This window comes from Elaeis guineensis, chromosome 1 (assembly GCF_000442705.2).
Source record: "Elaeis guineensis isolate ETL-2024a chromosome 1, EG11, whole genome shotgun sequence".
NCBI lineage: Eukaryota > Viridiplantae > Streptophyta > Magnoliopsida > Arecales > Arecaceae > Elaeis > Elaeis guineensis.
The window spans coordinates 153191420-153217836 of record NC_025993.2 but is presented as its reverse complement, the minus strand read 5'-3'; the positions used below and the strand labels follow the sequence as shown (position 1 = coordinate 153217836).

The 26417-nt window shown below is 37.9% G+C and overlaps 1 protein-coding gene and 1 pseudogene across 5 annotated transcripts; one reads left to right on the top strand and one right to left on the bottom strand.

Annotated features, from left to right (window-relative positions):
- Positions 1-318: 318 nt before the first annotated feature.
- LOC105039075 (uncharacterized) lies at positions 319-19236 on the bottom strand. 5 transcript variants are annotated; one of them, XM_010915065.4, is made up of 19 exons: positions 18877-19236; positions 16617-17277; positions 16325-16413; positions 16109-16198; positions 14068-14806; positions 12789-13880; positions 12527-12647; positions 6467-8388; positions 6144-6279; positions 5895-6018; positions 5724-5807; positions 4295-4771; positions 3812-3907; positions 2645-2809; positions 2374-2556; positions 1513-1626; positions 1213-1395; positions 1078-1122; positions 319-658 (listed from the first exon to the last, which is right to left on the bottom strand). In XM_010915065.4, exons 1-19 carry the CDS (start codon positions 19015-19017, stop codon positions 524-526), a joined length of 6597 nt encoding a protein of 2198 aa, XP_010913367.1. In that variant the 5' UTR covers positions 19018-19236; the 3' UTR covers positions 319-523. The 5 variants fall into 5 exon arrangements, with proteins under 5 accessions (XP_010913367.1, XP_019704141.1, XP_019704142.1 ...); XM_019848582.3 differs by having other exon boundaries at positions 1513-1623; XM_019848583.3 differs by having other exon boundaries at positions 6488-8388.
- LOC140856684 (probable protein phosphatase 2C 27) lies at positions 19230-25337 on the top strand (annotated as a pseudogene).
- The last annotated feature ends 1080 nt before the right edge of the window (positions 25338-26417 follow it).

Below are 26417 nucleotides of genomic sequence, written 5' to 3'. Positions count from 1 at the left end.
CATAGAAAAACGGACGAACCTGATCACCAGGCAGGACACCATAAGCACATTCATACCATTCTAGCATGATTTCCTTGCGAGCTGCCCTGTATTATAGGGTAACTGGAAAAGCTCTGATTTTAACTTGCAGAAAGGCGGTTCTTATGCACTCATTCAAAAAGAAAGCCAAACTTCTTCAAATGCTACAAAAGCACTATGCATCAAGAAAAGTCCATCGTAGAAGTCTCATTCTAATTATCTTCTTTACACCGATTGAATTCGATCAAGCTTTTCACATGCCATAGTTAATCACCATAGTTGGCAGCTGACAGTCCAGAGTGACAAAACCTTGTACTTTATTTACATATAAATACAAAGAAACACTTGTACCAAAAAAAAAAAAAAAAAAAATACAAGGAAACACAAGTAAATGGACTCCATTAAAAATGTCTCAGGGCAAATGACCAAATGAAGAAAACATTATACCCTGAATGAGTTTACAACTGAGTAAAATACAATGCAGGCTTTGTTTCAATTGATTTTTCTAGTTCAAGTACCGCCTGCAATTCTTTGAATTGCAAAAACATGGAATTTTCTTGCCTTCATCTTCATGGTTAAAATGGTAGTCATACGTAATCTCTTCCCCAGGGTTTATATCTCTCTCTGCAAAGAAAACCACCTGCAGCATTGCAGACAAAGCTAGGTCATTTGATATAAGAAATTTCCACTCAGCCACCAAGCAACTTTCTTTCATTCAGCCCTCCCCAAAGTTGCAAGTCCACCATCCAAGTGATGATCCATACTATTCAGATTCTATGTACCTTAAAATACATACGGATCAAATTTGAAGTGAATCAGATCATTATCAAAATGCCAACCCAAATGAACCTTTTATTCTACTAGTGCAGAACTGTTTATGCATTTAGAACATAGGTAATGAGTCTCCAAAATATAAGATTTTCCTTTTAACAGACAACTTAGATATTTTAGATCATAATGAACAGTGTGGATCGTTAAGTTGGATGTCCCATCATATAGATTAACTACAGTGTTCATTAAGTTGGTTATGCCCTATGAAAATTAAAGCTATTAGCTTACCTTTTTCTCGTTCCTGACTGATATAACTTTGGCAACGCAGTTCGGCTGATTCAATCAGTTGGAATATAAAAAGGAATGTTAGAGAAATAGCAACTGCATTGGAAGGTAAAAGGTACTAGGAGATAATTTGATTACCAAGCAGGAATGGTTGACAAATCGTGCAATCCCACCTTTGCGAGTGGCATCAATTATATGCTCCTTATCAATTCTAAAAAAGTAGCAAGCACTCTTGTATTGCAGTCGCCTTCCAGACTCGTACTCAATTTCTCTCTTGTCAGCAACTCGGAGCCCCACAATCTCTCCAACATACTCGACCACCTGCAGATGTAGGACAAGGCCAGTAATATAAATTTAAATACCTGCCAATATGAGAATTAGAATAAATAATATAATAAAAGAAGCTGGAAGAATGTTTCCAATTAGGTTGGTCATTACCATAGCTCCACGGGCTATGAACTTCGATGTGTACAGACCAAGTGCATGAATGCCAGATTTGTAGACTACCAAATGCTTCCACCCCTTTGTCTGTTTGTAACAAATATATTCCTTCTGACAAAGAAAAATGGGAAAAAAATTGTAACACTCTACCATGGTATTTCACCACCTATATTAAGGTGGTGAAATACTGTAATTTTTGGTTTGTCATGATGTGAAGTCAGTCTAATAGTACATTCAGAAAAAAAGGTATAAGTCTAACAAATAGGAATATGGCCAGTCTTTGCATGAGAAATCAGAAAACAAGGATTATTCACACAAGTGCACCCCATGAATCATCAGTTCATGAGAAAACTAAGTTTTTCTACAAAGTCCAGCTTTTAAATATATGCAACCATACAATTTCACCGTGCACGTAGATAAGCACGGCAGATATGATTCATTTAAATCCCAACCTGTGGATAACATGGTCAGAAAATTTTTGTTTCTCTGCTCCTCATGTATGTGAACAAGCATGAATTGTTCTTGCAAAAATCAAATTCAGATACAAATTAACTGAAAAAGAATCATTAAGCACCATCAGAGAGCAATGACATTCCCTGCATGCTGTTGGTTAAGTTGCTTGAAATTAGTAGGAAAGCTAAAACCATCAAGACAAATAAAATTGATGTGATGAGCTAGCTAGTAGATATTAGAACTTAATAGTTTATTACTGTGGAAAAACAACTAGGCTTCTATTAAGAGTTTTTAATTTTATTAGTTAATAAAATCTACAGAAGAATGTAATATGGATTTCTCAATTCATCAAGATATGATGGATGCTTATGATAATAAATCAGCAAAAAAAAGCCAAGAAAATACCCGGAAATCATACTCCACATCTGAACATGGTGGTTTCACTACCCCTCTTGCGCATGACTTTTGCCCATTAATATGAAGCCACGCATTGATCTGCTCCTGGGAAACAATGCATCCCCCACCATCCTTGTATGGCTTCTGAAGGGTAGGATCAAGTCCTTCCTCTCTTTTTCGACCTTTGAAGCCCTGTTGTAAATTGATTAAAAAACAAATAAAAACATTCTGTTTTGTAGAGAAACTAGAAGGAATTCCATCCAACATTAGGATAAAGTACCTCTGTACGAGCACAAGTCCAATCCCTGTTTCTTGGAATTTCTTCTTCAGGATCCACAGGATGACCATCAAGATTAAAACTGTTAAAGGTGGCGTGATCCAGGCATCTCCCATAAAAGCCAACCTTGTCATTGTCATCACCTTCAACCTCACTTTGCAGTAATCCCTATCAAAAGGGTAGGTCATGAATAAAATTAGTATATAAGCTGTACACAACTCAACTCAATGATCTAATAACATTAAGGACCTGTTTGGATATGCCTACAGGATTGCGCTGAAAATCCTGCAAGAACCAGGTTTGGCCCATCCAGCACGTATCTTCTAAACTATGTGCACAGATTATGTCTAGTATTATAGAATATGAGACCTAGCCCAGCCAATGTCAATTGGACCTCTTTCAGTCCATACTTGTAGGCTGGAAAAAAAAAAACAGGGGAGGTCATTTTTTTTCTCCCCATGGGATTCAGGAAGGCCCACTCTGAAAAAATCCTTGTGAATACTATGAATATGAGCCTTGCCAACCCTGTGTTCTTGTAAATCCTGTTGGATCGCACAGGATTATCCACACATGCCCTAACTTGTTCATTCGTCCTCAGTAAAGTTGCCCTAACATGTGAAAACAAAAATCCTGATGATCTTCTGATTTAACGTTCTTTTTGAAAATAGCATTACAATCAGGATATGTGAGTTCCTTGAAGTTTTAAAAATATTCCAAGTACCGAGAAGTAAAAATTTTTAGTCACATTTGAATTTCAGAAGTCCTGACGTCCTCTTACATTATACTTTCCCTTTAAATTTCTTTCTATTTGCAGCCAAACAATTTTCAATAATTATCAAACCAAAGTTTGGATTAGAGAAACAGAACTTCAGCAAATGCTTAAAAGCAAGCAAGCATGCATGCATGCATACCTGGGGAGTGGGTGGTTCCTGAAATTACTTATCAAATCTTGAAGACATAAACAAGAACCAAAACTAAAGCTACGAAGGCGGCTAACATCCAGTCGAAACTACAACTTAATGGCCATTAACTAATATAGGAGGGGACAAATTGGACCTTAAACTTAATCTTGAACAACACCAAAATAAAAAAAAAACTAGAAGCATACTAATCAAAAACTAATTTCCTCATATTCAAGCAACTTTGTGAAAAAGACAAGGCTATTTATACCTTCTGGTGTGCACACCATGGATGAAACAATACAGAGCAATTTGGAACTCTGCACTCTATGCATGAGCCCCCAGGTCGTTTACACATTGAACAAGCCTGAAGAAAGCAAAGTTGCAATAGGCTGCATAAGCACTAGATAATCGGAGGAGAAGGTAATTCATATCATACAAAGATTATAATACTAAATGTTACAATATCTAAGGTGAGACTTATGTACTTATTCCACCAGGATGGCATTTATTTGAGATATACATATAAGCAAGGTTCGTCATCTCGGCACTGGACCCTGTACCGTACCATCCTATTATAGTGTCGGTATACAGTATAGCATAAGACGGCAACGCATACCAAGTATCGGTATGGTATAAGTCTGCATATCAATTCAGTTCTGGTATACTATGGTACGGCCGGTACAGCAAACCTTGTATGTAAGAATATTTCACCTTCTTAACCATATCCTTTTTAAGAATATTAAGAACTTACAGCATTCTTCCTAGAAAGAGAAGCACCAGACACATCAAAAGCACTCATTGTGCCCACATTTGGGCACCGTGTCCCAGGTGTCCAAAGCCCACAAACCATATGAACCCACTGTGTAATGGATGGATCAAGTACTCCAGCAATTACGCTGTTACAAGCCTGAAAGTTTTTTGTCCTAACGTCCCTCTGTTGTATGCTTTTGTTCAGGTTTTGCACATCCATTTTCAAAACAGCCGTATGCAGGCTATTGGAGTCTATTTCTCCTGCAGTGTAAGCAGAACCAGATGACTGGTATCCAGATGCTTCACCAACTGAACCTGGTCCCAACAGCTCATTCTTTAGAATGTCAGATGAAGGAACTGATTTCATGGAATTAGGTTGCAGTCCAACTTTCCAAGCCCGCAGCAGACTTTTCACAATATTTCGACTTTTTAATGCCCGGGTCATTGCACCTCCTTCATAACCACATAGGACACAGACCTAAATATGCATCAAAAAATAATAAAGAAGTTAGATTACAAATTGATTCTCTCCTGGAGCTTTCTGTCAAAACAGCTTGCATGACAAATACTATGATATCATGATAACTACCTTAAACATACCTAGACTTGAAAAATAACCTCATGTATACAAAAGTCACAGAGCAATAAACGCAACAAATATTTAAATCTGATTTACTACATAATTTTAGTCAAATACCAAGATTTTGCATGCTCATTTTCTGCATAGCTTTATTATTGCATATTGAGGTTTAGAATGAAAAAGATGCAAGTCTTCATGGTTGGCGCCCACCATTTTTTTTAACATGAGAACTGTGATGTAAGCAAGAAGCCCAGCCAGATAATAAAGTGAGGACAGGATCGAACACACGACTCTTTTATCAACACACAAGAGACTTTACCAACTCAGCTCCATCAAGCAAATGCTTTATATGTTGAGGTCATAGGTTTATTTAAGAGGCAGTGGACCTGAGAAACACATTATAGCTGTCTCTGAATACTTATAGATTCACCTCTCGAGCACAAATTTACAAGGCTGATAACCATTACTACAACCTTTTCCCTTGCCATTATTAGCAAGAAAGAAAAATGAAAACAAGCTAGGAAGGACTTTGCCGCTTGCAATATCCCTGGTTAGACCGGAGTTTCACCAAACAAGAAGACATCGAGAAAAGCCAACATAGTTAAACCATGATGGTCCCAATCCCATTTCAAGTGCCCACAATGTCAGAACCTAGAAAGCCATATCTACTGAAAACCAAATTTCTACATATGGCCTTTTCTTTCAGGTTACATATAGGCTGCCTTTTCCACATTGAGCTCATTGCTAAAATATCATGGAAGCAACCACAAATAAGAAAGCATTCTACTAAGATATGGATAATTAGAGTATGAACAAGCGTAATATAACACAGGACATATTCAATTCTTACTATGTTTTTGGAGTTGGACTTGCATGGTCTACAATACCAATGACCTTTGGGAAGTTTTGAAACACCATAGCAGGCCTGATGCACCTGTATAAAATAACTCGTCCATTACACTTGCATATTCAACAAAAGGAATCAACAATCTGACATGAATGAGAACTTTATGCCACGCACTCTAATCATGCATCGGTTGCACTCTAGTAAGTGATTGACATCTTCTTGGTTCGAACCTCCACAGACACAACAAAATACTTCTGAATCTAAAAGAAAGGAAGGACACTTGTTCTCTTTGCTACATCTGCACCAGAATATTTAAGAAGAACCATATTGACATCATCAAAAGGAAAATGCAGGCAAGATAGGAAATGTTCATCAACCTTCATTATTTGCACAATTTGGAGAAAATCTAGTGTAATTACCTACCTTCTTGTGCTTACTTGACACAGCTTGCCAGCATGATCTTGATTATTCTTGGAATTGTTCAATGATCTTATATTTCTTGAAGATACACATTTCAAAGCCTTTCTTGAACAAATTTTTTTCCCATGATCTTCCATTCCTGCATAAATTTTAGACCTGATCATTATAGGAGAACAAAAGCGCTGCAGTGACCCAATAAATCCAGGAGTTTAATATATTTAGATCAATATCCTAATGAAATATCTGTGATACTCTTAATCAGAGAAGTTATAAAGTTTTTTTTTTTTAATAAAAACATAATAAGCAAAAATAGGATCTCCACTGACCAACTAAATTATCAGCTATACCAGTTGAAGAGGAAGTTGCCAATTGATTTTCGGCCTCAACTGAATCTGAACCCTCGTTCTTCCCAGAAGTTGGTAAGCATGTAGGATTTATAGCATTTTCATCTTTTCCTGCAAGTAGAGTGCACTCGTGTATATCCTTGTATTTTGGTTTGGACTGGGAGAGAAACCTTTTATGACACAAACTAGGCTTTATAGTTTTATTATTTCCAGCATCTGTCTCCTTTGCTGTCATGGAAGAATCATCTAAACATTCATCATTTTTACTTGAAAATCCTTTATCTTTTTGTGACATAAGAGGAATGCCAGAATCTGCTCCATTTTTTTCAACCACCTTGGAATTTTCATCAAGTCGTAACTTCCATGAAGATAGCTTTGCACTAAGGCGTGCTTTTTTGGTCTTTGAGGATATTGGTAGTCCAGCATTTTTGACAAATTCAGTGGTGCTACACCTAGCTTTTTTAAGAATCAAGCTGAGAGGAACAATTTTTGCAGGCTTCTGTGGACCACTAGTACCTCCACTGGAAATGACACCCAGATTCCCACAAACAACAGGCCTCACCTTCTTATCCATAATACCCTTTCCATGGTTGGGAGGGCTTCCTATACAACTTAGCAACACAAATTTAGGTGCTTTTCCAGCAATTACACGGTTTTCCTGTTTTGAGCCTGCAGCTAAATCTTGTTTTTCCTTCTTTTCAGCCAAAACTTTAAATGTCCTAAAAGAATGATCATCACTAACTGACTGCATCTTATGAGGCTCCCACAATTTATAATGGTCGTCAAATCTCTTTATGGAATGGGGCCTGGGGGAGGACAAAGCAGAGCGTTTCCGCTTGATACTTGAAGACCTGCAGGAAGAGATACATGTCTTTTGCATCATATCATCAGGTAGAGATGGAGCTTCAACCCCTTGGGTTAAAGAAAGGTGAACTTTTGAATGGCCAATGCAGTCAGAGGATTCAGAATGTACGACAGAAAATCCAGTTACTGGAATCGACACATCTAGTCTATTCAATTCCATAGGTTCCTTTCCATTATCTGCTTCCAACATCCTTTCAGAGTGCCACTTCTGGTTGATCTTTTCATGAGCCTTACATCCTTCAATGATCTGATTTCTTACCCGCTTTCTTTTGCATGAATTCTCGAAATGAGCTTCATGAGATGAATGATTTGGCAAAGAGAGCAACCCAGACCTGGCTGGATCCATATTACCCTTGAAAGTGAGGGATTCTATGCACTCTCTACCGCCTAGTGCTTCATCAGATGAACCACATTTCTCAATTCCTGATCCTTCATCAACCACAAAATCATGGAGAGTCTTAGCATGGCTAACATATCTGCTGCAGGAATCAACATTATTAGCTTCAACTGAAACCTCAGTTACAGCAGCAGCAGAGGATCCAGAAGAAATATTAGACATCTGTTCTGCTTTCATTGACTCAGAATCTTGATTAATTCCATCAATCTCCTTCACAATATTCTCTGCAACTTGATCATCAACGATTGTTGTGACCTCCAATACCTGTGCGGGCTTGCCAATTATACCATCAGAGTGTGCAATCACTTTGCTTGGAACATCTCTCGACAGAGCAGTCTGGCTGTCATTCTTCATGGCGGTATTGTTCTTGAAGCATTCACATTGACTTAGTCGACTCCTTTTGCTATCTCGAAGCAAATCATCTTTATCACAAGGTGGCATGATATGCACTAATTTGGCTTTCCCACATACATTTTGTTCACCTAAGGCATCATAAGGGCTACCACTTTCCAAGATATGACCTGTCACACAATTTGAACATAGAGAGGAACAGCACTTTCCAGATGAGTAAGGACTTTGTTCCTTCTGCTTGCACACTTCAAACTTAGCACAGTCAGCAGTGCTGTTTGAGAGTCTCCCAAGTCTGAGATAGAGATCATATACATGAGAGATTAGCCAGAAATCTAGCTTGGAATGGCTTCATAACTGATTAATGGATATTTGCAGCAAACAGAGAACATACAGGAAGAAATGAACTGAGACAAGAATATCATACGGAAACAGTGGAGAAAAAACACTTGAAGATTTTACATTTTTATTGTCTATAAACGAAAATTAACAAAATCAAACTCAAATACATAAGCTCTACGGCTCCGCAAGTGAGCAATTTCCCAACCTACCAGCATGATCGGTCAAAACCAAAAGTAAGATCCTTGGAGTATCAAGATATAATTTGTGCCAGTGCAGCTTCTTTATGTCCCATACTCTCCCTTCAGTCAAATGTTGGTGACAAACAACATTAGATATAATTAAAAGCAAGAACATAGGCTCGCTGTTAAACTGTAACTTGCTGTACTTGGTCAAGGATGACTAGAAACAAATAGTGTAAGGAAAAAGGAAAATATGCTGGAAGTGGGGGAGAAAAAAAAAAGAATTAGAACAGATTGCATTCAGAATCCACCACAAGTATGAGAATCCAAGAGCAACCAAATCTTCATTTAAACAGGTCCTGCTTTAAGGATTGACAAATGATCCATAAAAAAGAATGCTTTATGACCAGCTTTTAATCTAGTATCACCCACATGAAATTGTGTGAATTCCCAGACAAGGCATCTCTGGACAGGAGATGCTGCCAAAACCTCGATGGCCAGTTACCAAAAAGTATTGTTCTAATTATGCAGTTTAAGTTCATGATGGAGAGAAATTTGGGTTCCTCTAGACCAAGTGTCTAGAAGAAGGGGAATGTAGCATCATTGGATATCTGAACTGCATTCATCTTATAGGCACAAAACACTAAGTCCACCAAAAGATATCAAAGCATATTCTCAATTTGATTGGCAACTTGTCACATTTATAAATGAATAATTATCATAAGTTATGAAGTGCATAATCATTAAGCACTAATTGCACTAAGTGATGAACCTCAGCAAAATTGTTTGATTTTTAAAAATAAAAAGGACATGGGAAAAAACAATATGAAACAAAATTAAGGTATAAGATATTTTTTGCAAAAACCACTACAAGTAAGAAGAGGCCTTGTGAGAAGATAAAAATTTATCCTAATTAAAATCAAAGACAGTAGAGAGAAGCACAAATTCATAGATGGTTTAGACATGTTCATAGCTAGTTTCATGCGTTCATGTCTCAATTTAACTCCAATATTCTTAAACAACCTGAAGAAGGAAACTTTACGACTGCACCTATCTTAAACCTGTACAAAGTACAAAGAAGTATAAATAATAAGCGGAAGAGAGACAGAGGACAGAGAAGGAAGATATGAGAAAGGCAGAAGAAGAAAAGGAAGAGCAATATGAACAAACTGAATGAATGATCTCATACTCCATGTTGTATTTTATTACATTAAAATGCAGTTCACAGGTAGCTGGATTTTATTTGTTACATCTGAAAGCAGCTAAGGAAACAAAAAATTATGTAAACAGCTTCACACAAAGTATTTCTCAATCAATAAAATACTAGATTAAATATCCTAAGCTAGCAGTGCCAACAACATCAAGATCCAGCATGAATGTTAACCTATTCCCTTAATTCACAAAACAAGAAAAACATCTTTTAAATTTAAAAGACCCCGAACCACATTAGCACCACTTATCTATTGTGATCAGAATATGCGAAATTGACCAAACAATAATTGCTAGAAGTGGAAATGAAAGCAAGCATATTTGGTCATGATAGGAGGTTAATAGTGGTCCTAAAACATCATAGGAAGTGGAAAAGCATAAGCATTTGAAAAAAAAATAAGAATAAGAGATTTTTATGAGCATCATGGCAGCAAGAATTAGTGGTATGAATATTGTAATATTCAAGTTATTTGAAAGTTAGAGAGATGCAGTCACCATGGTAATAAAGCACCTAAAACTGTTCTCAAAGGAGTTCAAGTGTAGCAATTAGCAAAACTTGCTACATAAACATTTCAGTAGAGAAGGTTTAATATGAATACTCAAGCTGCCCTCTATATTTAAACTTAAATGCCCCATGATGTGTTGGTTATACTGAAAATTTCTCCAGAATACTGCACCTAATTCTAGATAACATCTAGCATCAGATTTGATAACCATATTTATAAAACCATAGCCTCTGAACAAGATCTACAGAACGTAAGTAGCCTTTGAAAAACTATTTTAACCAATGGGAAAACTTGTAAAAGATTTTACCAATAGCCCTGATAAAACTCAAGGAGCCTAACGTTGAACTTCTTGAAAGCCACCATTCTACACCAAGAGGTCCTTGAGGAGCAAACACAGTCCATGAATTGTCAGGTACCAGGTATCACGTGTCATAACACACTCATAAAAGCAAATAGTCCCCCGAGTTCCAACTGAGTTTGCCTTGCTAAGATCCTGACTTCCGCATATGATGACCTTCCGACTAAAATAAATTATGAGGGTTAAAGCCCTAAAAAGTCATGCTGGTTTACACCAAGCTCAAATGAATTGCATTTTTCCTGCAAGCAACACTATATACAACTAAGAGTAAAAAAGAGCAAAAAAATTCTTCTTCAAATGGCACAGGTCTTCTTGCGGGACTTTGACAATATGAAATTCTTGCAAACTGCAATAGATCCATGATCTTAGAGAAATACTTCCTTTTTTCCTTTGAAGATATTTAACCATCCTTTGAGATGTTTCTTTCTAACTTAGGAAAAGAACAAGCAACCCATGCCACTATCACAAGCAGCCTAGTTCTTGAGCTCCAAGCCCAATAGCACATGCACTAGAATTCTCAGTATGACAAGCAGCTTTATCAGGTTCGACAAGGTCATCCAAAACAGTGAACCCAAGCATGTAGACACAGCCTTGTTATGAACAGCCTAATGGAATTGCATGCTAGGGAAATGGCACACATACCCTTGCTGCCCTCACCTGTATCCAACATGAGAACTGTATTGTACCATTTTAGGCTCACGTATTGGGCATACAAGATCCATTAGGGCATAATGAATAGCATAGGGGACATGCATGCCCCTCCTTGTTTACAAATTACACGCGAGGCCAGGTCAAAAATGTTCTCAAGTATTTGCTTCCAAATGTTTAATGGTTCCCTTGCTAACATGTCAAGTATGTGCCAGGAAACCCCCCAACTCATATGCTGCAAGTAGTTTTTTCAAATGCTCTTCATCCTCACATGCCACTTACATAACTAAAAACCAACTGCAACAAGCTATTTAACTAATTAGACCTGGTTTTGATAACCCAACCGATCACAAATCAGTCTCACACAAAATTCGCACTCCAGTGCATCACGAAGAGGCACCCTTGATAATACAGAAACTTGTAAACTGTGGATCGTGCATTAAGACATTGTTGAGTGTCACCACAAGCACATATGCAAATGGAAGGGCTTCAGCAAATAAAACTACTTATTAGGAAGAAGCTTACTTGTATTTTTTCCTATTCTAACTATTCCTTTTATGCTCTATTTCATACATAACTTTCTAAACAAGTATATCAACAATTTGGACAGAACTTTTATCTAGCATTTATTGCCTACTGCAACCACTTTGCAGCTATTTAGCTCATAAACATCCAACCATATAAAAGCTAAAGATGGTTTTTAGACCATTAAAACACATTATCGAAGTCATTACCAACCAATCTAATCTATCCAAGATCTGTTAACATGGATACCTTTTTAAAATACACAAATTGTTTATCTACCAAACCTCTGAGTTATCATAAAGTGACCACAGTTAGTTTACATTATTTTATTATTTTATTCTATATCACAAACTAACACGTTTAACAACCAGTTGATGAGCATCAAATTTTCTCAGATCCAAAAACAAAAAAAACAGTTCGTCAGTTGATAGTCACTTATGCATCACTTAATGGGAACAAGAATGGAAATTGAACTATTTGCAATTCTGAAGGTGGAATTTTTGACAATAACACCATAAGACTGAAAGAACATGCAAACAATAATGTTAGCATAACTCCAGAAGGGCAAATAAGAAACATAGTGCTGCAGTCTAACCATTATTTTCATAGGAGGGAAGCTTTTGAAAAAATGAGTTTAACAAGAAAAAGGGATTTTATGAAAGTTACCTCAAACAAGGCTGTTCATCAACACCACATATGCAACAAGAAGAAAACTGAATGCCGTGCCCTTTAGAACAAACCGAGTCTCTTCTCGTTGCAGCTATGCAATTGCAGCATCTGTTTGGACCTGCATTTACATGACCACAAGAATAATATTATATGCCTCTCTATACATGTCAAAGCTAAGACCTAGAAAAGGCTGAAAACATAATCCAAATCCCATGATCTAATTTTGTATTTGTCAATTACTGATAACTAAGAGATTTACCTGTGAAGCCAGGCTTGCCGGTAAAGACTTGAACACCAGTTATGTGACAATTTGGGCATGAATGTATAGATCTAGCAGCTATTTTGGAGATATCCTGATGAATATTAACAAAAGGTTCCTGCCTTAGCTCTTCAGGTGCTATCAGATCATCTTGGCAAACATTCCTTTGCAATTGCTTAGATGAAAGACAGCATAACCTTCTGTGCTGTGGGCCTGTTTCCAGGGATGCAGTGGACTTTTCCTGCTTAGAAAACTCAACCATATGCCTTAAAGCAAGAACTTTCAAGTTCTCATCCATCAATGGCTGGGATGTATCAACATTGTTCTTATTTGAAAACGAAGAAGATGGTTCTGAAGCCCGCAAGGAGTTTGTTGAAGAGAGATTCACTTGGACATCTGAGTTTAGAGAACCAGGTTCCTTAGCAGCATAAGGAACTGGATTTGTAGATCTATGAAATGCATGATCACAATGATCCCTGCTTGCAAAGGAGGAGACTTTCGCACATTGGTTAGAGTTCCTAGCATCAGGTGCAGGCTGCATCTTGGCAGGTAGCTGACTGAGATACAAGGAAGATTGTCTATCATCCTCACGAGAACTACTGTAAGGATGATGTCCGCTACCAGCCAAAGCAGGAAATCTGGTATCTGCCATAGGCTTATTTTGGACCAGATAGCTTGATTTTACCATGCAATTATCAACAACTTCCAGCTCCTTATCCACATTTTTAAAAAGATCAGACTGGTATGCATCAGAACCCTTTCTAATTCCATCAGCAATGTCTGTCAGAGAATCTGAAAGGTTGCATTTGACAGAAACGGAGTCACCATCAAGCAACCTTGACAGAAAATGCTCACTGTTATTAGCAATATTATCAACACACTGAGATGTGTTGTTCCCTTCAAGGTGTGAAAGAAATAATGATATCATTGAATTCTTAGTTGCATCCCCCATGAGATCCTTTGATTCAGAACGATTAATGGCATTCGTAGTTTCAACTGCATGCTGTGGATGATGTCTGTGTGAAGATGATACTTCTGAAGGAGTGTGCTGGAGATTTAGCCTTGGTGTCTTTGTTTCCCTGGGATAATCATCTGCATCAAGAATGAATTGATTATGAATTATCAAATAAGATGAAGGAAAAACACAAAAATAAACAAACAACTCAATTTTCATCTCTCTCTCTCTCTCACTCTCTCTCTCTCTCTCTCTCACACACACAATAAATAAATAAACACAAAAATAAACAAGCAAGCAAGCAAACAAACAAAGCCAACTTACTTCGGCATGTCAGTGGCTGAGAGAACTGTGGCCTCTTTGAGTTACATAGTGCTCCAAACTGCAGCACAGCTGCTGGAACTGAACCTGGAAAAGTATGGTTATGCTGAGATGGCTGCCCAAGCCTCAATTCAATGGTTGAAGAAGCACCATCCCTATTGACCATAGATGATTCACTGGAAAAGTAACCGCTGCTGATGCTGTAGTCATGGCTGAAAGATTTCTTAGTGCCTGCATATGGCGAGGACATGGATGGATTTCCACATTTTCCTGAGATATCAATATTGTAAGCATCAAAGTGATGCCCAACATTCTGTTCTCCCTTATGTATACTTGATTGAGTCTCCTTACGACCAACACAAGCATGACTTTGCTTCACTGCCTGCACTGTCTGGTGCTTAGCTACAGGAGGCATGACACTTTCTGATGAACTGGACAAGTTCTTGGAGAAAAGATTATGTCCATTCAAATAATACCTCGGATCAGCATTCTCTGCCTCCTTGTTCAGTGATTTTCCAAGGGTACCATATCCCCCTACTGCTGTATATGGGTGACCATTATACAAAAACTTGTTCCAAGGTTCTCCAGGTTTCCATAGTCCACCAAATGCCCCCGCTGTATTAGTTGCCTCAGGATTTTTAAACAGGGTTGTGACCTTACTAGCCTTAGATCCGAGCAAAGCACCTTTTACCAATGAACTATCTGACCAATCCCATCCACTGCCATCATCTGGAGCCATAATCTAAAGCACCAGTAAAACATTAAAAAGTTGTCCCAAAAACCTGAAATAACAAAAGCAGTGCTAAAACAAGACTTCCTATTCCATTAACTAATACATTGCTTAAATTTTTCTTATCATAAAGGCCTTTTAGAAAGATGTTAAAGTGCTCATATTTTATGATTTCTGTAGCACCTTCGATGATGTTTTGTGGTACACGTGCTGCCTGTCCATTATCCACTTACTTACTATATTATGTAAAGACACGAGTGCTCCCAGTTTGATTATTATATATCTACTTTAATTCTCAAAACTTCTATTATACTCACTCAAAGAAAACTAGTTAGGGATACTGTACAAAGTAAAGAGGCTGGACAAGCTTCATTTAGTAAAAGTTCAAATAAGAATTATATGAAAGTATGAAATGAACATGAAAAATGGGATTTTTCCCCCTTCACTATCTTAAAAACCAAGAAATAGCTGAAAAATTAAAAATTCCACCAAATGATGATTCAATGGCACCAATAAATTCACTTCACGATTCCCTATATTATATCACGAAGGCTAACAGAACTGACGAGAGCCAAGATGATTAAGATAGCTGATTCAATAGATGAAAATAAGTTACTCCTTCCAACCAACGGAAACTACTGAAATGCAAAAATAATCTGCACTGCAACATCTCAAGTGCGCAACAGAAGTAAGAACTGATGACACATGTTCACTCTGGCAATGGTGAATGGCACATAGATTTGATATCTTGAACAAGAGCATGAGCAAGATTCATTGAAGTAAAAAACAGAATTCATGTCGCTCCCAATTTAAAGTGGATCAGGTCAGAAGATCAGATAAAAAAGTGGGCACATGGTATCAGAATCAATTTGGAACATAGGTTATGCATGAAGACATTTTGTTTAAAAGCTTTCTTTGTAAAAGAAGACCGGTTGATTATTCTGATCTAGAATTTTTCTCAACTAAGATATGTAAGATGCAGCCTCTGGAATGAAGAAACAAAGGCCCAATATCCAGCATGATCAAATCAAACTGTTTCTCTTTAGCACTTAAAAGTATGAGTTCAGAATAAAATATCTAGGTGCCAAGTCTACTGAAAATCATACCCACTATTACTCATAATACCATAGACATAATCAACAAGTGGACCATACAAAGATTTCAAGTAACACAAATGGAAGATATCTCCAAGCTTCAGTAAATGAAAAATCAGGATAACAAGGAGATATAAAAAAGATATTAACAGGTAGCAAAAATAGCTAGCTTATCTCAGAGACAGGCTTAATAAAACAATTTATTGAAGATAGTACTCACCCCTAAACACAGCTTACGCCACTGTGCAAGAGTCATTCCATTCTCCAAATGGACAGCCTCACCAGGGTTAGCTGAAGGTGATCCTGAATGCTACAAAAGAACTGTGATGAGAAAGACTCTCCTGTGTGAATACCTCTATATGTAAAAAGTAGAGGAAAAGAATAAGAATAGATAACTAAAACAAGTTCAAGTTACACAAGTATCTTCCTAGTCTACCTCACAAAATTTTGCCACAGACATAGGTAAACTATGACAAAAGCAAACAACTCCAAAAAGCCCGATGTCACTGGCGAACAGCTCTCCAACTGTCACAGAGTAAATGATCATATCAGAAATTAGTATCCAGAACAAGTTAAACCAGTTTGCAATTAAGTAACTAAGTTACATATAACATAATACGAGATGTTTTAGACCAAAATAATCTGTCGTACATCAAGAATATAAAAGATGAATGGGGAAGAAAATAACATAAGAGCCCAGTATCGTGTAGTTCACCGGGGTAATCCACCTGTATTCATGCAGAAGACACGGGGGCGCCCTCTGAGAAAGGAAGATGCATGACAAGAGACAGAAGGCTTGGTCTCAAATGACATTTTATGCAAGGTCTGAACATTTAAGGTATGACACTGGCTGGCATTTGAAGGGCTACCGATAGTAGGCCACGCATAACCCATAGAAGGTGCTGCAACCCCTAAATTCTTACCCTGAAATGCTTGATGGGTAGTTTGTTTAGCAGATTCCATACCACAACAAGGAGAAGCTGTTACTTGAAGATTATTGTGCAAAACAGGGGGTTTCATGCAAGTAGATAAGAATGACCTTGATGCAACAAATGAAGAAAGCTCATTTCCATTTCCCATGACATCATTTCCATGATTCTCTGGCATGGTTGTAATACTTGCAACTGGTGCCGCAGAACTTGCACCACTGACATCAATACCACCATTATTGTCATGTAGCTTAGTTAAAGAAGGTCTTGAATTTGGTAATTGAGAAAATTCGCCAGATAAAAGAGCAAGAAATGAATTGCCCAGTTCTGTTTTCCCTGATTTGCAAGAATCTAAGTTCAAAGAGTTAAAGACCAATGATTCTTGAACTATTACTTGATCCTGCTGAAAAGATTCTTGTGCAATTGAAGGATGAATATGCTGTCGCAAATTCATGGCCACCTGCAGCTTAAAACAATGCAAATTAGCCTACCCACAGCAAGTAGAACAAATGCTTGCTAATAAAAATAGGACTTAAGATTAGCCAGAAATATTTACAGATAAAGCAGAAATGGCATGCTCAAACAACAGAAAGAGAACTGATAGATTGGAGTGGAACTGTGGAAGCCATCAAACAAATTGGTGGGACATCAGTCTGTGGGATGTGAGCTCACATCACCAGGAATTCCAGTTTGATAATGTCAACTACAGTTAGAAACTCTTATCTATTTGCACATAATCCTTCCAACCAGTACCATGCACCATAAGCACACCCAAGAAATCCATCTTCATGACCATTTCAATCGCTTAAAATTTCTTAGAATTCCGTTTACATGCAACACCACTCCTTTAGATTTTTCAGAAGAGCACCCGCACTCCTCTTTATCCTCGTCATTTCTAAAATGCATCAAACAGCCTTAAATCTTTCACACTAGAGAAGCTAAAAACATTTTACAAGACTAAGTGAATGCGTAACTTTGGATACTACTTCTCTCAACTTCCAAAAAGTAAAAGAAGAAAACATACACTCAAGGATTCAAGCCCCAGCAAGATGTCTTGCAGGACACTAGGATGAGATACCATCCCATGTATCAGGACAAGACTGTCCTGCTATCATCCAAGCATCCCGATTGGCATGACTTGGGACATCCCCTGTCTCAAGTGTTGGGATGGGGTGAGACAGTGGCACATCCTATTCCATGGGGCTAAGAAAATACTCACCTTCTATGCCTGCTTCATTACATTTAAAAAATTGTCATATAGCTCAGTAGTGTCACCAGCGGGAGCAATATATGCATAATCCACATAGCCAGATAATCGCTAATTGAGTTTGCATATCAGGCATAATCACATGTTTCATTTGGTTGAGTCAACTCACGAATTCCAGCTGGATCCTAAACTACAATGAATCAAACTCTTTGACCATTCCTAGCCACTCTGCTTCAACCATTACAGTCAAGTCGAGCAGTAATTTAGCTCGGCCTAGCCATGAAGCAAAGTAGTGGGTGCCTGAGCATAGGCAACCTAGAGATGAAGTCAATGCTTATTTAATGTTTGAAGCCCTACCATCTGATGAAAATATCCAACCATGCTTTGGAAACCGATGAATACGCTCGAATTATGTGGAGATGCATTCCCACTGTTTCTTTGTTAACAGTGAAAAACATAATTATAAGGGGCTCTCTTTAACAAAGAACGACGCCTATTGATCATGTATTAATGACTCCCCGATTGCATAGAAGTTCGGCGTGATCATTGGGGATACTTCATTGTTGCAGTAATAGAGCCCAAATGGCATCCGTGATTGGTTATGCTTGGTTACAGCAGCGACATTCATGTTTTTCTGAGTAACGCACGGTACAGGCAACGAGCTCTATAAGCACTATTTCTATAGTGATCGCCCATGGCATCGAAAGAAAACTTCCAGAAACCACAAAAAACACACACATTGTCAAAATCTAACAAGAATCCCAGGAGCAATCGTCCAGTTCTCCCACGATCAAATCCCAAACCTTCCAACGCAAGCAAACCATCGGGAACTTCAACATGCAGAATCAATACCTGGCTGGCAGATCCCATCGCCGGAAGCTGCGGCGGTTGCGGCGCCATCGGAGGAGGAGGCAATGGTAGGGATGGCGTCAGAGCGGCCGCCGGCGGGGGAGGCCATGCGGAGCCGCATTTGACGTGCCACGCGTCGTCCATGGCCCGGCCCCCCAGTCGCCCTACGGCGCGCAGCGGCGTGGATTCCGTCCAAAGGCCATCGGAGAGAAAGAGGTAAAACGGAATACCTTTCGGAGAGAGAGATAGAGAGAGGGGAGGAAAAGACAGCTTTTTCTTTCCTCTCTCTCTCTCTCCCCCTTTGGTATCTCTATGTGCAGTTCTTTTCAGCTCCCTCAGCGGTCAGAGAGAGAGAGATGGGGGAGCAGAGAAAGAGGGCAGGAGAAGTGAGGGGGGAAATGATGGCAGGGTGGGGTTTTGGGGGCATTTGGTCAGACAGGGAGTGGACCTGCCCGAGGCAAGCAGGGGAGCACGTGATCGGCGGTCGGCTCGTGCTGGGTCCGTCTCGAGCGATGCTGGCCGTCCGATCTTTTCCAGCTTGTTGTTGCCTCGGGAGTCACCGGACACGGTTGGGGGCTGCGCTGATTCCTCCTCCTGGAGTCCTCGGTTGATTCGCTAGGTTATGCTGCGCCGGTGGAGTAGAGTGAGATGCTACGTGTCTCGCTCTATCCAACTGTCGGGATCCAGCAATGCTTAAAGTTGTGTGCGTGCGTGTGTGTGTGTGTGTTTTTTTTTTTTTTTTCCTCCAAAAAAACGCTCAAAAGTTATTAAAGAGAGGCATACTGGCAATAGGAGGAATACGTGGAGGGGTCAACCAGACCAATTAATATCTGGTTGGGCATATCTGACGGACATCAGAAAAAGCATGAATTGCTGTGGTCTCTGCAATTCATTTTGAAAAAGTACATAAGTGTGCTTTTAGCATTTGTTTCGCTTCTTACGGACAGTATGGTAACATTCCAACCCTTTTTTTTTCAAAATATTAAGCCCAAGCTCCATCCATTTTAATAAGAACAAATAAAATATGAAATATATATATATATATATATATATATATATATATATAAAGGGATAGATTTGTTTACGGTTGATCTCCATTCAAATTCGATTAAATTTAAATTAGATATAAAAATTATATATTTTTATATCTAATTCGATTAATTTTGAGATGATATATTATATTTAATGATTTAAATCGTTAATGTAGAATTTTTATTATAAAATATTGATTTGATTGATATCCAAATCTCATTGTTCTGATTTTAAAATATAATATATAAATATATTATATTTTGTAATTATTGGATTCGGCCTCTAAAAGCTACGATACCCCACCGCCCAATGTAGATATAAATGGGTCGAGTCATGATACACTTTATCGGATACGTGCATAGAATAATGCATAGGAAATAATGGATGAAATCCGAAAATTTCAAAGGACACCTTAAATGAGTAATCCTTATATAAAATGAATACTAACGTGTATGTGCAAACTAACTTACGGAACCGGTGAAGGTTAGAACAAAAACTCTTGAAATTGCTCAAATGCATGAAGGTGAACCATTTCTAGCGTATCAGTTCTCCTTCATTGTGACTTTAAATAGAAAAGAAATGAGGAAGGTGCAGGAAAAAGGTTAATGCAGGGGGTAAATTTATTATGAAAATTTTATTCGTTGATGCATAACCAAATAGCTTTTTCTTGCTTAAAGTTACTACTGGTTAAGCATAACTCCTTTCGTTAAGTAGTCCTTAATCAACTTTTATGAATTATCTTCAATTATTTTGCCATCTCTAAGCCATGCCCGGTTACACCAAATAAAGCTTGACTATGTTCTAGACAAATAAGGTTAGATTTACAAATACAGGCACTAATTTGGGCCAAACATGGGATATTTGCGTCAAGTCAAATTGTCAAAATACCTTCACCCAACTTCCTTTCAACTGGAAATCTTACCATCAATTTTCAACCCAAATCTGAGCAAAGTTGTTGACCCTACCTGACGGATCCAGCAGGCTCTCGTGACTTGCTTTTAATTTCTAGTCTTGTGCGTAGAGGATAAGATCGCCAAGGAAGCGGTAGGGATCGAAAAGGTGGGATTTTGCAGTGCCAAAGTCGAGAAAAATCCGATTTTTGCAGTGTTCCAAGTTTTTTCTTTTAAATCGTTCAGAAGACGGACTCTGGACGGGATAATTTTCTATTTGATTATTCGTTTCATCATTGACTTCGTGCACGCTTCTCTCTCTATGTCCCTGTCTGTTATTTTCCCTTATTCGTTTAACTTTCACGCTACCTTTTTCTTTCGCGTTGCGTGCTAAAGATTTGTTGCAATTGGCAATTGGTAGTCTTGGCTTCCTCTGTTTTTCCGAGTTTTTCATTATTTGGTGTTTTTTCGGAAATCGAATTTTTTTCTCCATTTTTTTTGGATTCGCACAGCATCTTTTTACTTTTTTTTTGTTTTAGAACTTTTCTGACTTTCCATTTTTCTGATCTCTGATTATAAAAATTTGGTTTTGGTTAAGCTGTCTACATCCAGGGACTGCTGTTTTTAAATGAGTTTTATTCGTCTATATCTACATCACATTGACGAAGTTTGTGGTTCGACATGATTGCTGATGGTTGATAGAAATATTAACCGGAGTCCTTCATCGGTTTCGCATGCCTCATTAGAACTTTGCAGTTGTGCTGTTACTGATAGTTATCGGTAGTATTGTTGCTGTCAGTTCGATATTAGAAATATAAGAACTGTGCTGAGGTATCGGAACTTGATCTTTATTGTGGATATAAAATTTTGTTCATTGGATTGACATATTTTAAGAGAGGGTGGTGTGCAAATACGTAATTTTCCACTTTTTGGATTCCATGATTCATCTGTCATTTTATTTATCTAAGCGTGCCATACATAAGCATATAAGATGGTCAAACAAGCAAACTATTTGTGTTTGAGTTGGTGTTTGGTGTGAAGTTTGGCCCAACAAGGATTAAATTAATAAATAAGTTGAGGTTCTTGCCTACCTTATTGGCATCCAGCTTGATTTGGCTTGAAAAATATCCATTTTAATGAATACTTACTAGGAAAAGTTCATACTGTTAAATTGAAATCTAAGAAGAGAGATTAGTCCAGAAAGCCCTAGGGGATTTTAGGCTCTCATAAATTTCTTAAACCATTTTACAAGCCAAGGTTGAGCATGGATTGGCTTGCCCGAGCTCTATTGACGTCCCTGGGTTCGGGCATGCTTACCAAAATCATATTTGACTAGACCCAAAAATTGCACATGATTTATACAATACATTCTCTTAATTTTGACTATTATTAAATATAACTTAAGTGAATAATAAAATTTGTAAAAACCTGCCATGCTGCTACCTTGAAATGAGTAAATTCCTAAAAGTGCTCTAATTTCAGTTATAATGTAGGATTATATTTGACTTGTAAAGCAACAGAAAACAATTTAGTATCACTTTTCATCCAACACTAATCAATAGACCACACACATCAGCGAAATACTGTGTTGTGCTGACCTTATTTATCTCTCTTTCGATTGGCGATCAAGAAAATTGTTGTACATTGCTCAACACCAACAACTACAAAGTATTTAAGATTAATGGTTGGGGTTTGGAGCAAGAGGTTGTTGACCAAATTCAATCTTGCATTCGTTGCACCGGCTTATGAATTTTGAAAGCCATTGTTATCCCCCAAAATACACCAAAGTCAGTAAAAATGAGGATTTAAGCCTCCTTAATAGTGATTGCATTATTGATCGATGATCTTTCATCACTGATCCTTTTAAACCTATCCTTGATGTCATTGTCTGGAGTAGTTCTATCAATTATGCTTCCAATGCATGCTTTGGACCCTATGGGCATATCTAGTTGCTAAGTCTAATGATAGCACAACCTTAAAAAGAAGTTCTTGTAAGATATAAGGAAGAGTCATGAAAGTTAATAACTTCATGGTTCTTAAGAAGACCTGGTATTATGTACCAAAAAAAAAAAGACGACCCGCTATTAAGTTTAATAATTATTGATTGTCATAAAGTTCATGTCCACTGCTTGCTTGTGTTGACTGAATTTTTACTGAAATCTAACTAAATTTGATGCCACTATTATCCAACATGATTTTAATATTAACTTGAACAAATAAGATTTACTTCACTAGTTCTCTCCAACCTTTTTCTCCGGTTACTAGCTACACTGCAGGCACAATATGTGTGCTTGATACAATGTTTTGTAAGAACAACAGGCATGCTGTATGAGTTGAAAATGTCATGCAATAAGGACATGCACTTACAAACCCTTTTGAACCCTTGATTCAGTGAAATTAGGCAATTTTTTGTTCATTTTGATTATTCCCCTACTCATTCAAATTATTACCCAGCTATCTGTGATAGATGGGAAAAGTCTATGAGAATACTGTGGCCATGGAGAACAACAGCAGTCAGATAATCAACTTTGCCCCCATCATTTGATCAGAGTGTGGTCTGACATTGGCAGCCACGATATATGGAAGATACTCATGTATGTGTTGCTGGCCTGCCTAACAAGTTTGGCCTCATTCTTTGGATGGAGACGCTACCTTTTTCTATGGAGTAAGTAGTAGTCAGCTAATTATTGCTTCGTGTTCCATTTTGCATTCATATTTGGTCTTTGTGTAATATGTTTGCGATGATCAATCATGACATTGATAGGTTTATATCCAGCTAACACTATAAGCAGTAGTTCAGACAGTGCAATCCCTTGAGGACCTTAATATGCAACATTGTGGCCTTATATTTAGTCCTGGAGATGAGGTCAATTTACTTGCAAATTGTTAGCATTGAGAAAATTTGGTAATTGAAGTGCTTCCAGAAAGATTGCTACCTTCAGCTTTTTTCCTGATGATAGTATTTGAAATTATACTCTCTCTCTCTCTCTCTCTCTCTCTCTCTCTCTCTCAAGAGTTGAAATCAGATTTTTCATCTTTCAGAAAATGACTTTGTAACTGTTGGTGTTTATATTATCTTTTCCTTTTTCCCCCTTCTCTGTGACGGTTTCTGATGATTTAGCTCTTGCAAGAACTTAATTAAAATATCTTTGTCCCATTCTTGTGGTCAGGTAGTTGATGGACATACAGGAAAGGTGCAGCTCGTTTTGTCTGTGACAGTTTATGAAGGGATATTGTGGAGGATCCTGATTTCCCTTTTAAAATTAGACAAGTACTTTCGAGGCCATTTATGCAAGTTGATACACAATTTGCAGAGACATGCTCTCCAGTCAATTCTGTCTTTTGGCACAATGGTGCTAACAGCAGTGAATAGTGATATTTGGAAAGTGAGTTTCCTTGCAACTCACTGCTCTCCTCGGTGCTTGAATATTTCTAATATTCTCTCTAAACAAATGATAGTAATAAATGTCTATATTGGCTGTGATTATTCAATGAGATTAGCATACAGTCCTTTCTTTGCGAGTTATGTCCCGAAGGTCATTATGTTGTTTGAAGCCATTTGTAAACTAATGTTATGCTATATTTTTTTTAAAAAAAAATAGTTTTGAGTTTTTTTGGTAAACGAGCATATTTTTCTTTATGATTAAATTGTTATTCAAAAAACAATAAAGTCTCAAAATTTTGATTCAGATCCTAATTTTCAGTGGTTTTGATATCATGTAAATTTCATGCTATTTGTTAGGTGTGCTGTTTTTTTTTTTTTTCTTTTTTTCTTTTTTTTTTTATTCAGTATTTTTTTTTAAATGTATTTATTTGATAAAGAAATGTATCTTCTTTTAGTTTTATGCTCTTATCATAGGTATTCTAATTTCTTACTCTTGGCAATAATTGCAAACTTTGTTGATGGCAGATCTCTATTAGTTAGGCAGTACTTTCTTGACTCAGGGGTGGCAACAGAAATTGTCCAGGATCACTGGCCCTGCTGTATAAAAGAAAGAAAGCACATCAAGTCCCTTGGTGGCTACATTGATGATGGCTACTTGAATGGTCAGCTTGATGTGACCCAAACTCTTGACGATTGGCACATTGAAGGGATGGAGTCCTAGCCGAGCAGGTGGGTCCTCAAGTGCCGAACCAGAGCATATCTAAAGATGATCACATTAACAAAAGGGATGAGTTACTTGATAATAGGTAGCTATGGCTTATGGGATGTCATCTCAAACCGAATTGAAGTAGAGACTCTGCCCTGAGGAGTGAGGAGGTCCCAGGAGCACAATGATGCGAAAATGTACTGGAAGGAATTGGTCGAGGAGGCTGCAAGACGATTTGACCATTGTAATGGTATGCTTTCATTTGGAACCTCCCGGTAAAATCATGATGCGTAGAAGTAGAATGTGGATGATGTGTCTGCTGGGGGCCTTCAAAGCCTCAGGTGAAACGTAAATGAACATCAGTAACTAATTACATTAATTCTTCATGTTGAGCTTGTTTAAATTGCTGAGGTTTATAAATGCATCGAAAAACTATAATCTAGCAATGAAAGCAGATATCTCGTATAGCGGTGTATGAGCATATATTGTCCTTCTAACAAGCTTTTTAGACTTAATTTTAGCTTGATAGCAGAAGTGGCCGGTTCAGAACTGGATGAGCATGGTAAAGGGACTTCTGTTGTTTGGATGTTTGTAGTACGTGAAGAATACTGGATCAGATGTGAATGAAATATTACATAGCATGGAATGAACTGTCATGAGATGTTAGCCCCATGGTGGTCCACTCTGATGTTGTTTTGTTATTTCAGATTGGAATTGGGAACATAACCACAACTTGCTGGGAATAGATCGAGCAAAAATGGATATGACTGCAGTCCTGCACCAGCCTGGTTTAATTTTTTGATATGACACCAGCCTCGATTTAAAAAACGTTAACTATTGAATTGGGTAATTTGCGAGCAATAATGGACCAATTAGGGGACTCACAGCTGTTGGTGCATGAGATGAAGGCTTGGAGTATGCTGTTTTACCTCAATGATACAAGCATCCTCCTCTGCGGAGTCTAGATAGACAGGCACAGGAGGTGATCAGGAGAATGGCTCGCTTTATAGCCTTTCACAAGCAAAACGGTGATGCAAAGAACCAATCAACCTTTTCACCAAAAAAAAAAAAAAAGAAAAAAAGAAAGGCGGAAGTAATCAACAACCTGAAGAAGAATAAAAAACCCATTTTTTTTAGCTCCCTTTTGTTTTTTTGGTAAGAAAGCTCGTTTATTAAGATAGACAACCATGTAGGACAGTGTGGTAGCTGCTAAATGCTGCAGATGGTTCAACTCAGACGTTTGCAGTATATATTCATCAATATTATGATTACTGGATGGGTCATTACATATCGTGTTGTATCCCTCAGCGAACTATCATTTTTAAAGTTTCAACATTTGGACAAGCTGCTGATGACATGATGTGGTCGAAGACGAACAAACATTATTTTTCCGTGGGTGCGGAAGCAGCGGAACCCTGCCACCTCTTGCTAACGTTCACATTCCAAGCCTCAAAATAAATAAAGGGTCATTCCACCAGTTAAAAACAAAAGAAAGCCATTTTACCAATTTAACAGCGAAGAGTACAGGCGC

Excerpts from the sequence above, each read along its gene's own strand:
- LOC105039075 (XM_010915065.4), bottom strand. The coding sequence starts at position 19,017 with ATGGACGACGCGTGGCACGTCAAATGCGGCTCCGCATGGCCTCCCCCG. Across the intron at positions 14,807-16,108 it reads GGCGTAAGCTGTGTTTAGGG|ATTATGGCTCCAGATGATGG; the intron begins GTGAGTACTATC and ends CTGGTGCTTTAG. Across the intron at positions 2,810-3,811 it reads CATGGTGTGCACACCAGAAG|GGATTACTGCAAAGTGAGGT; the intron begins GTATAAATAGCC and ends CCCTTTTGATAG.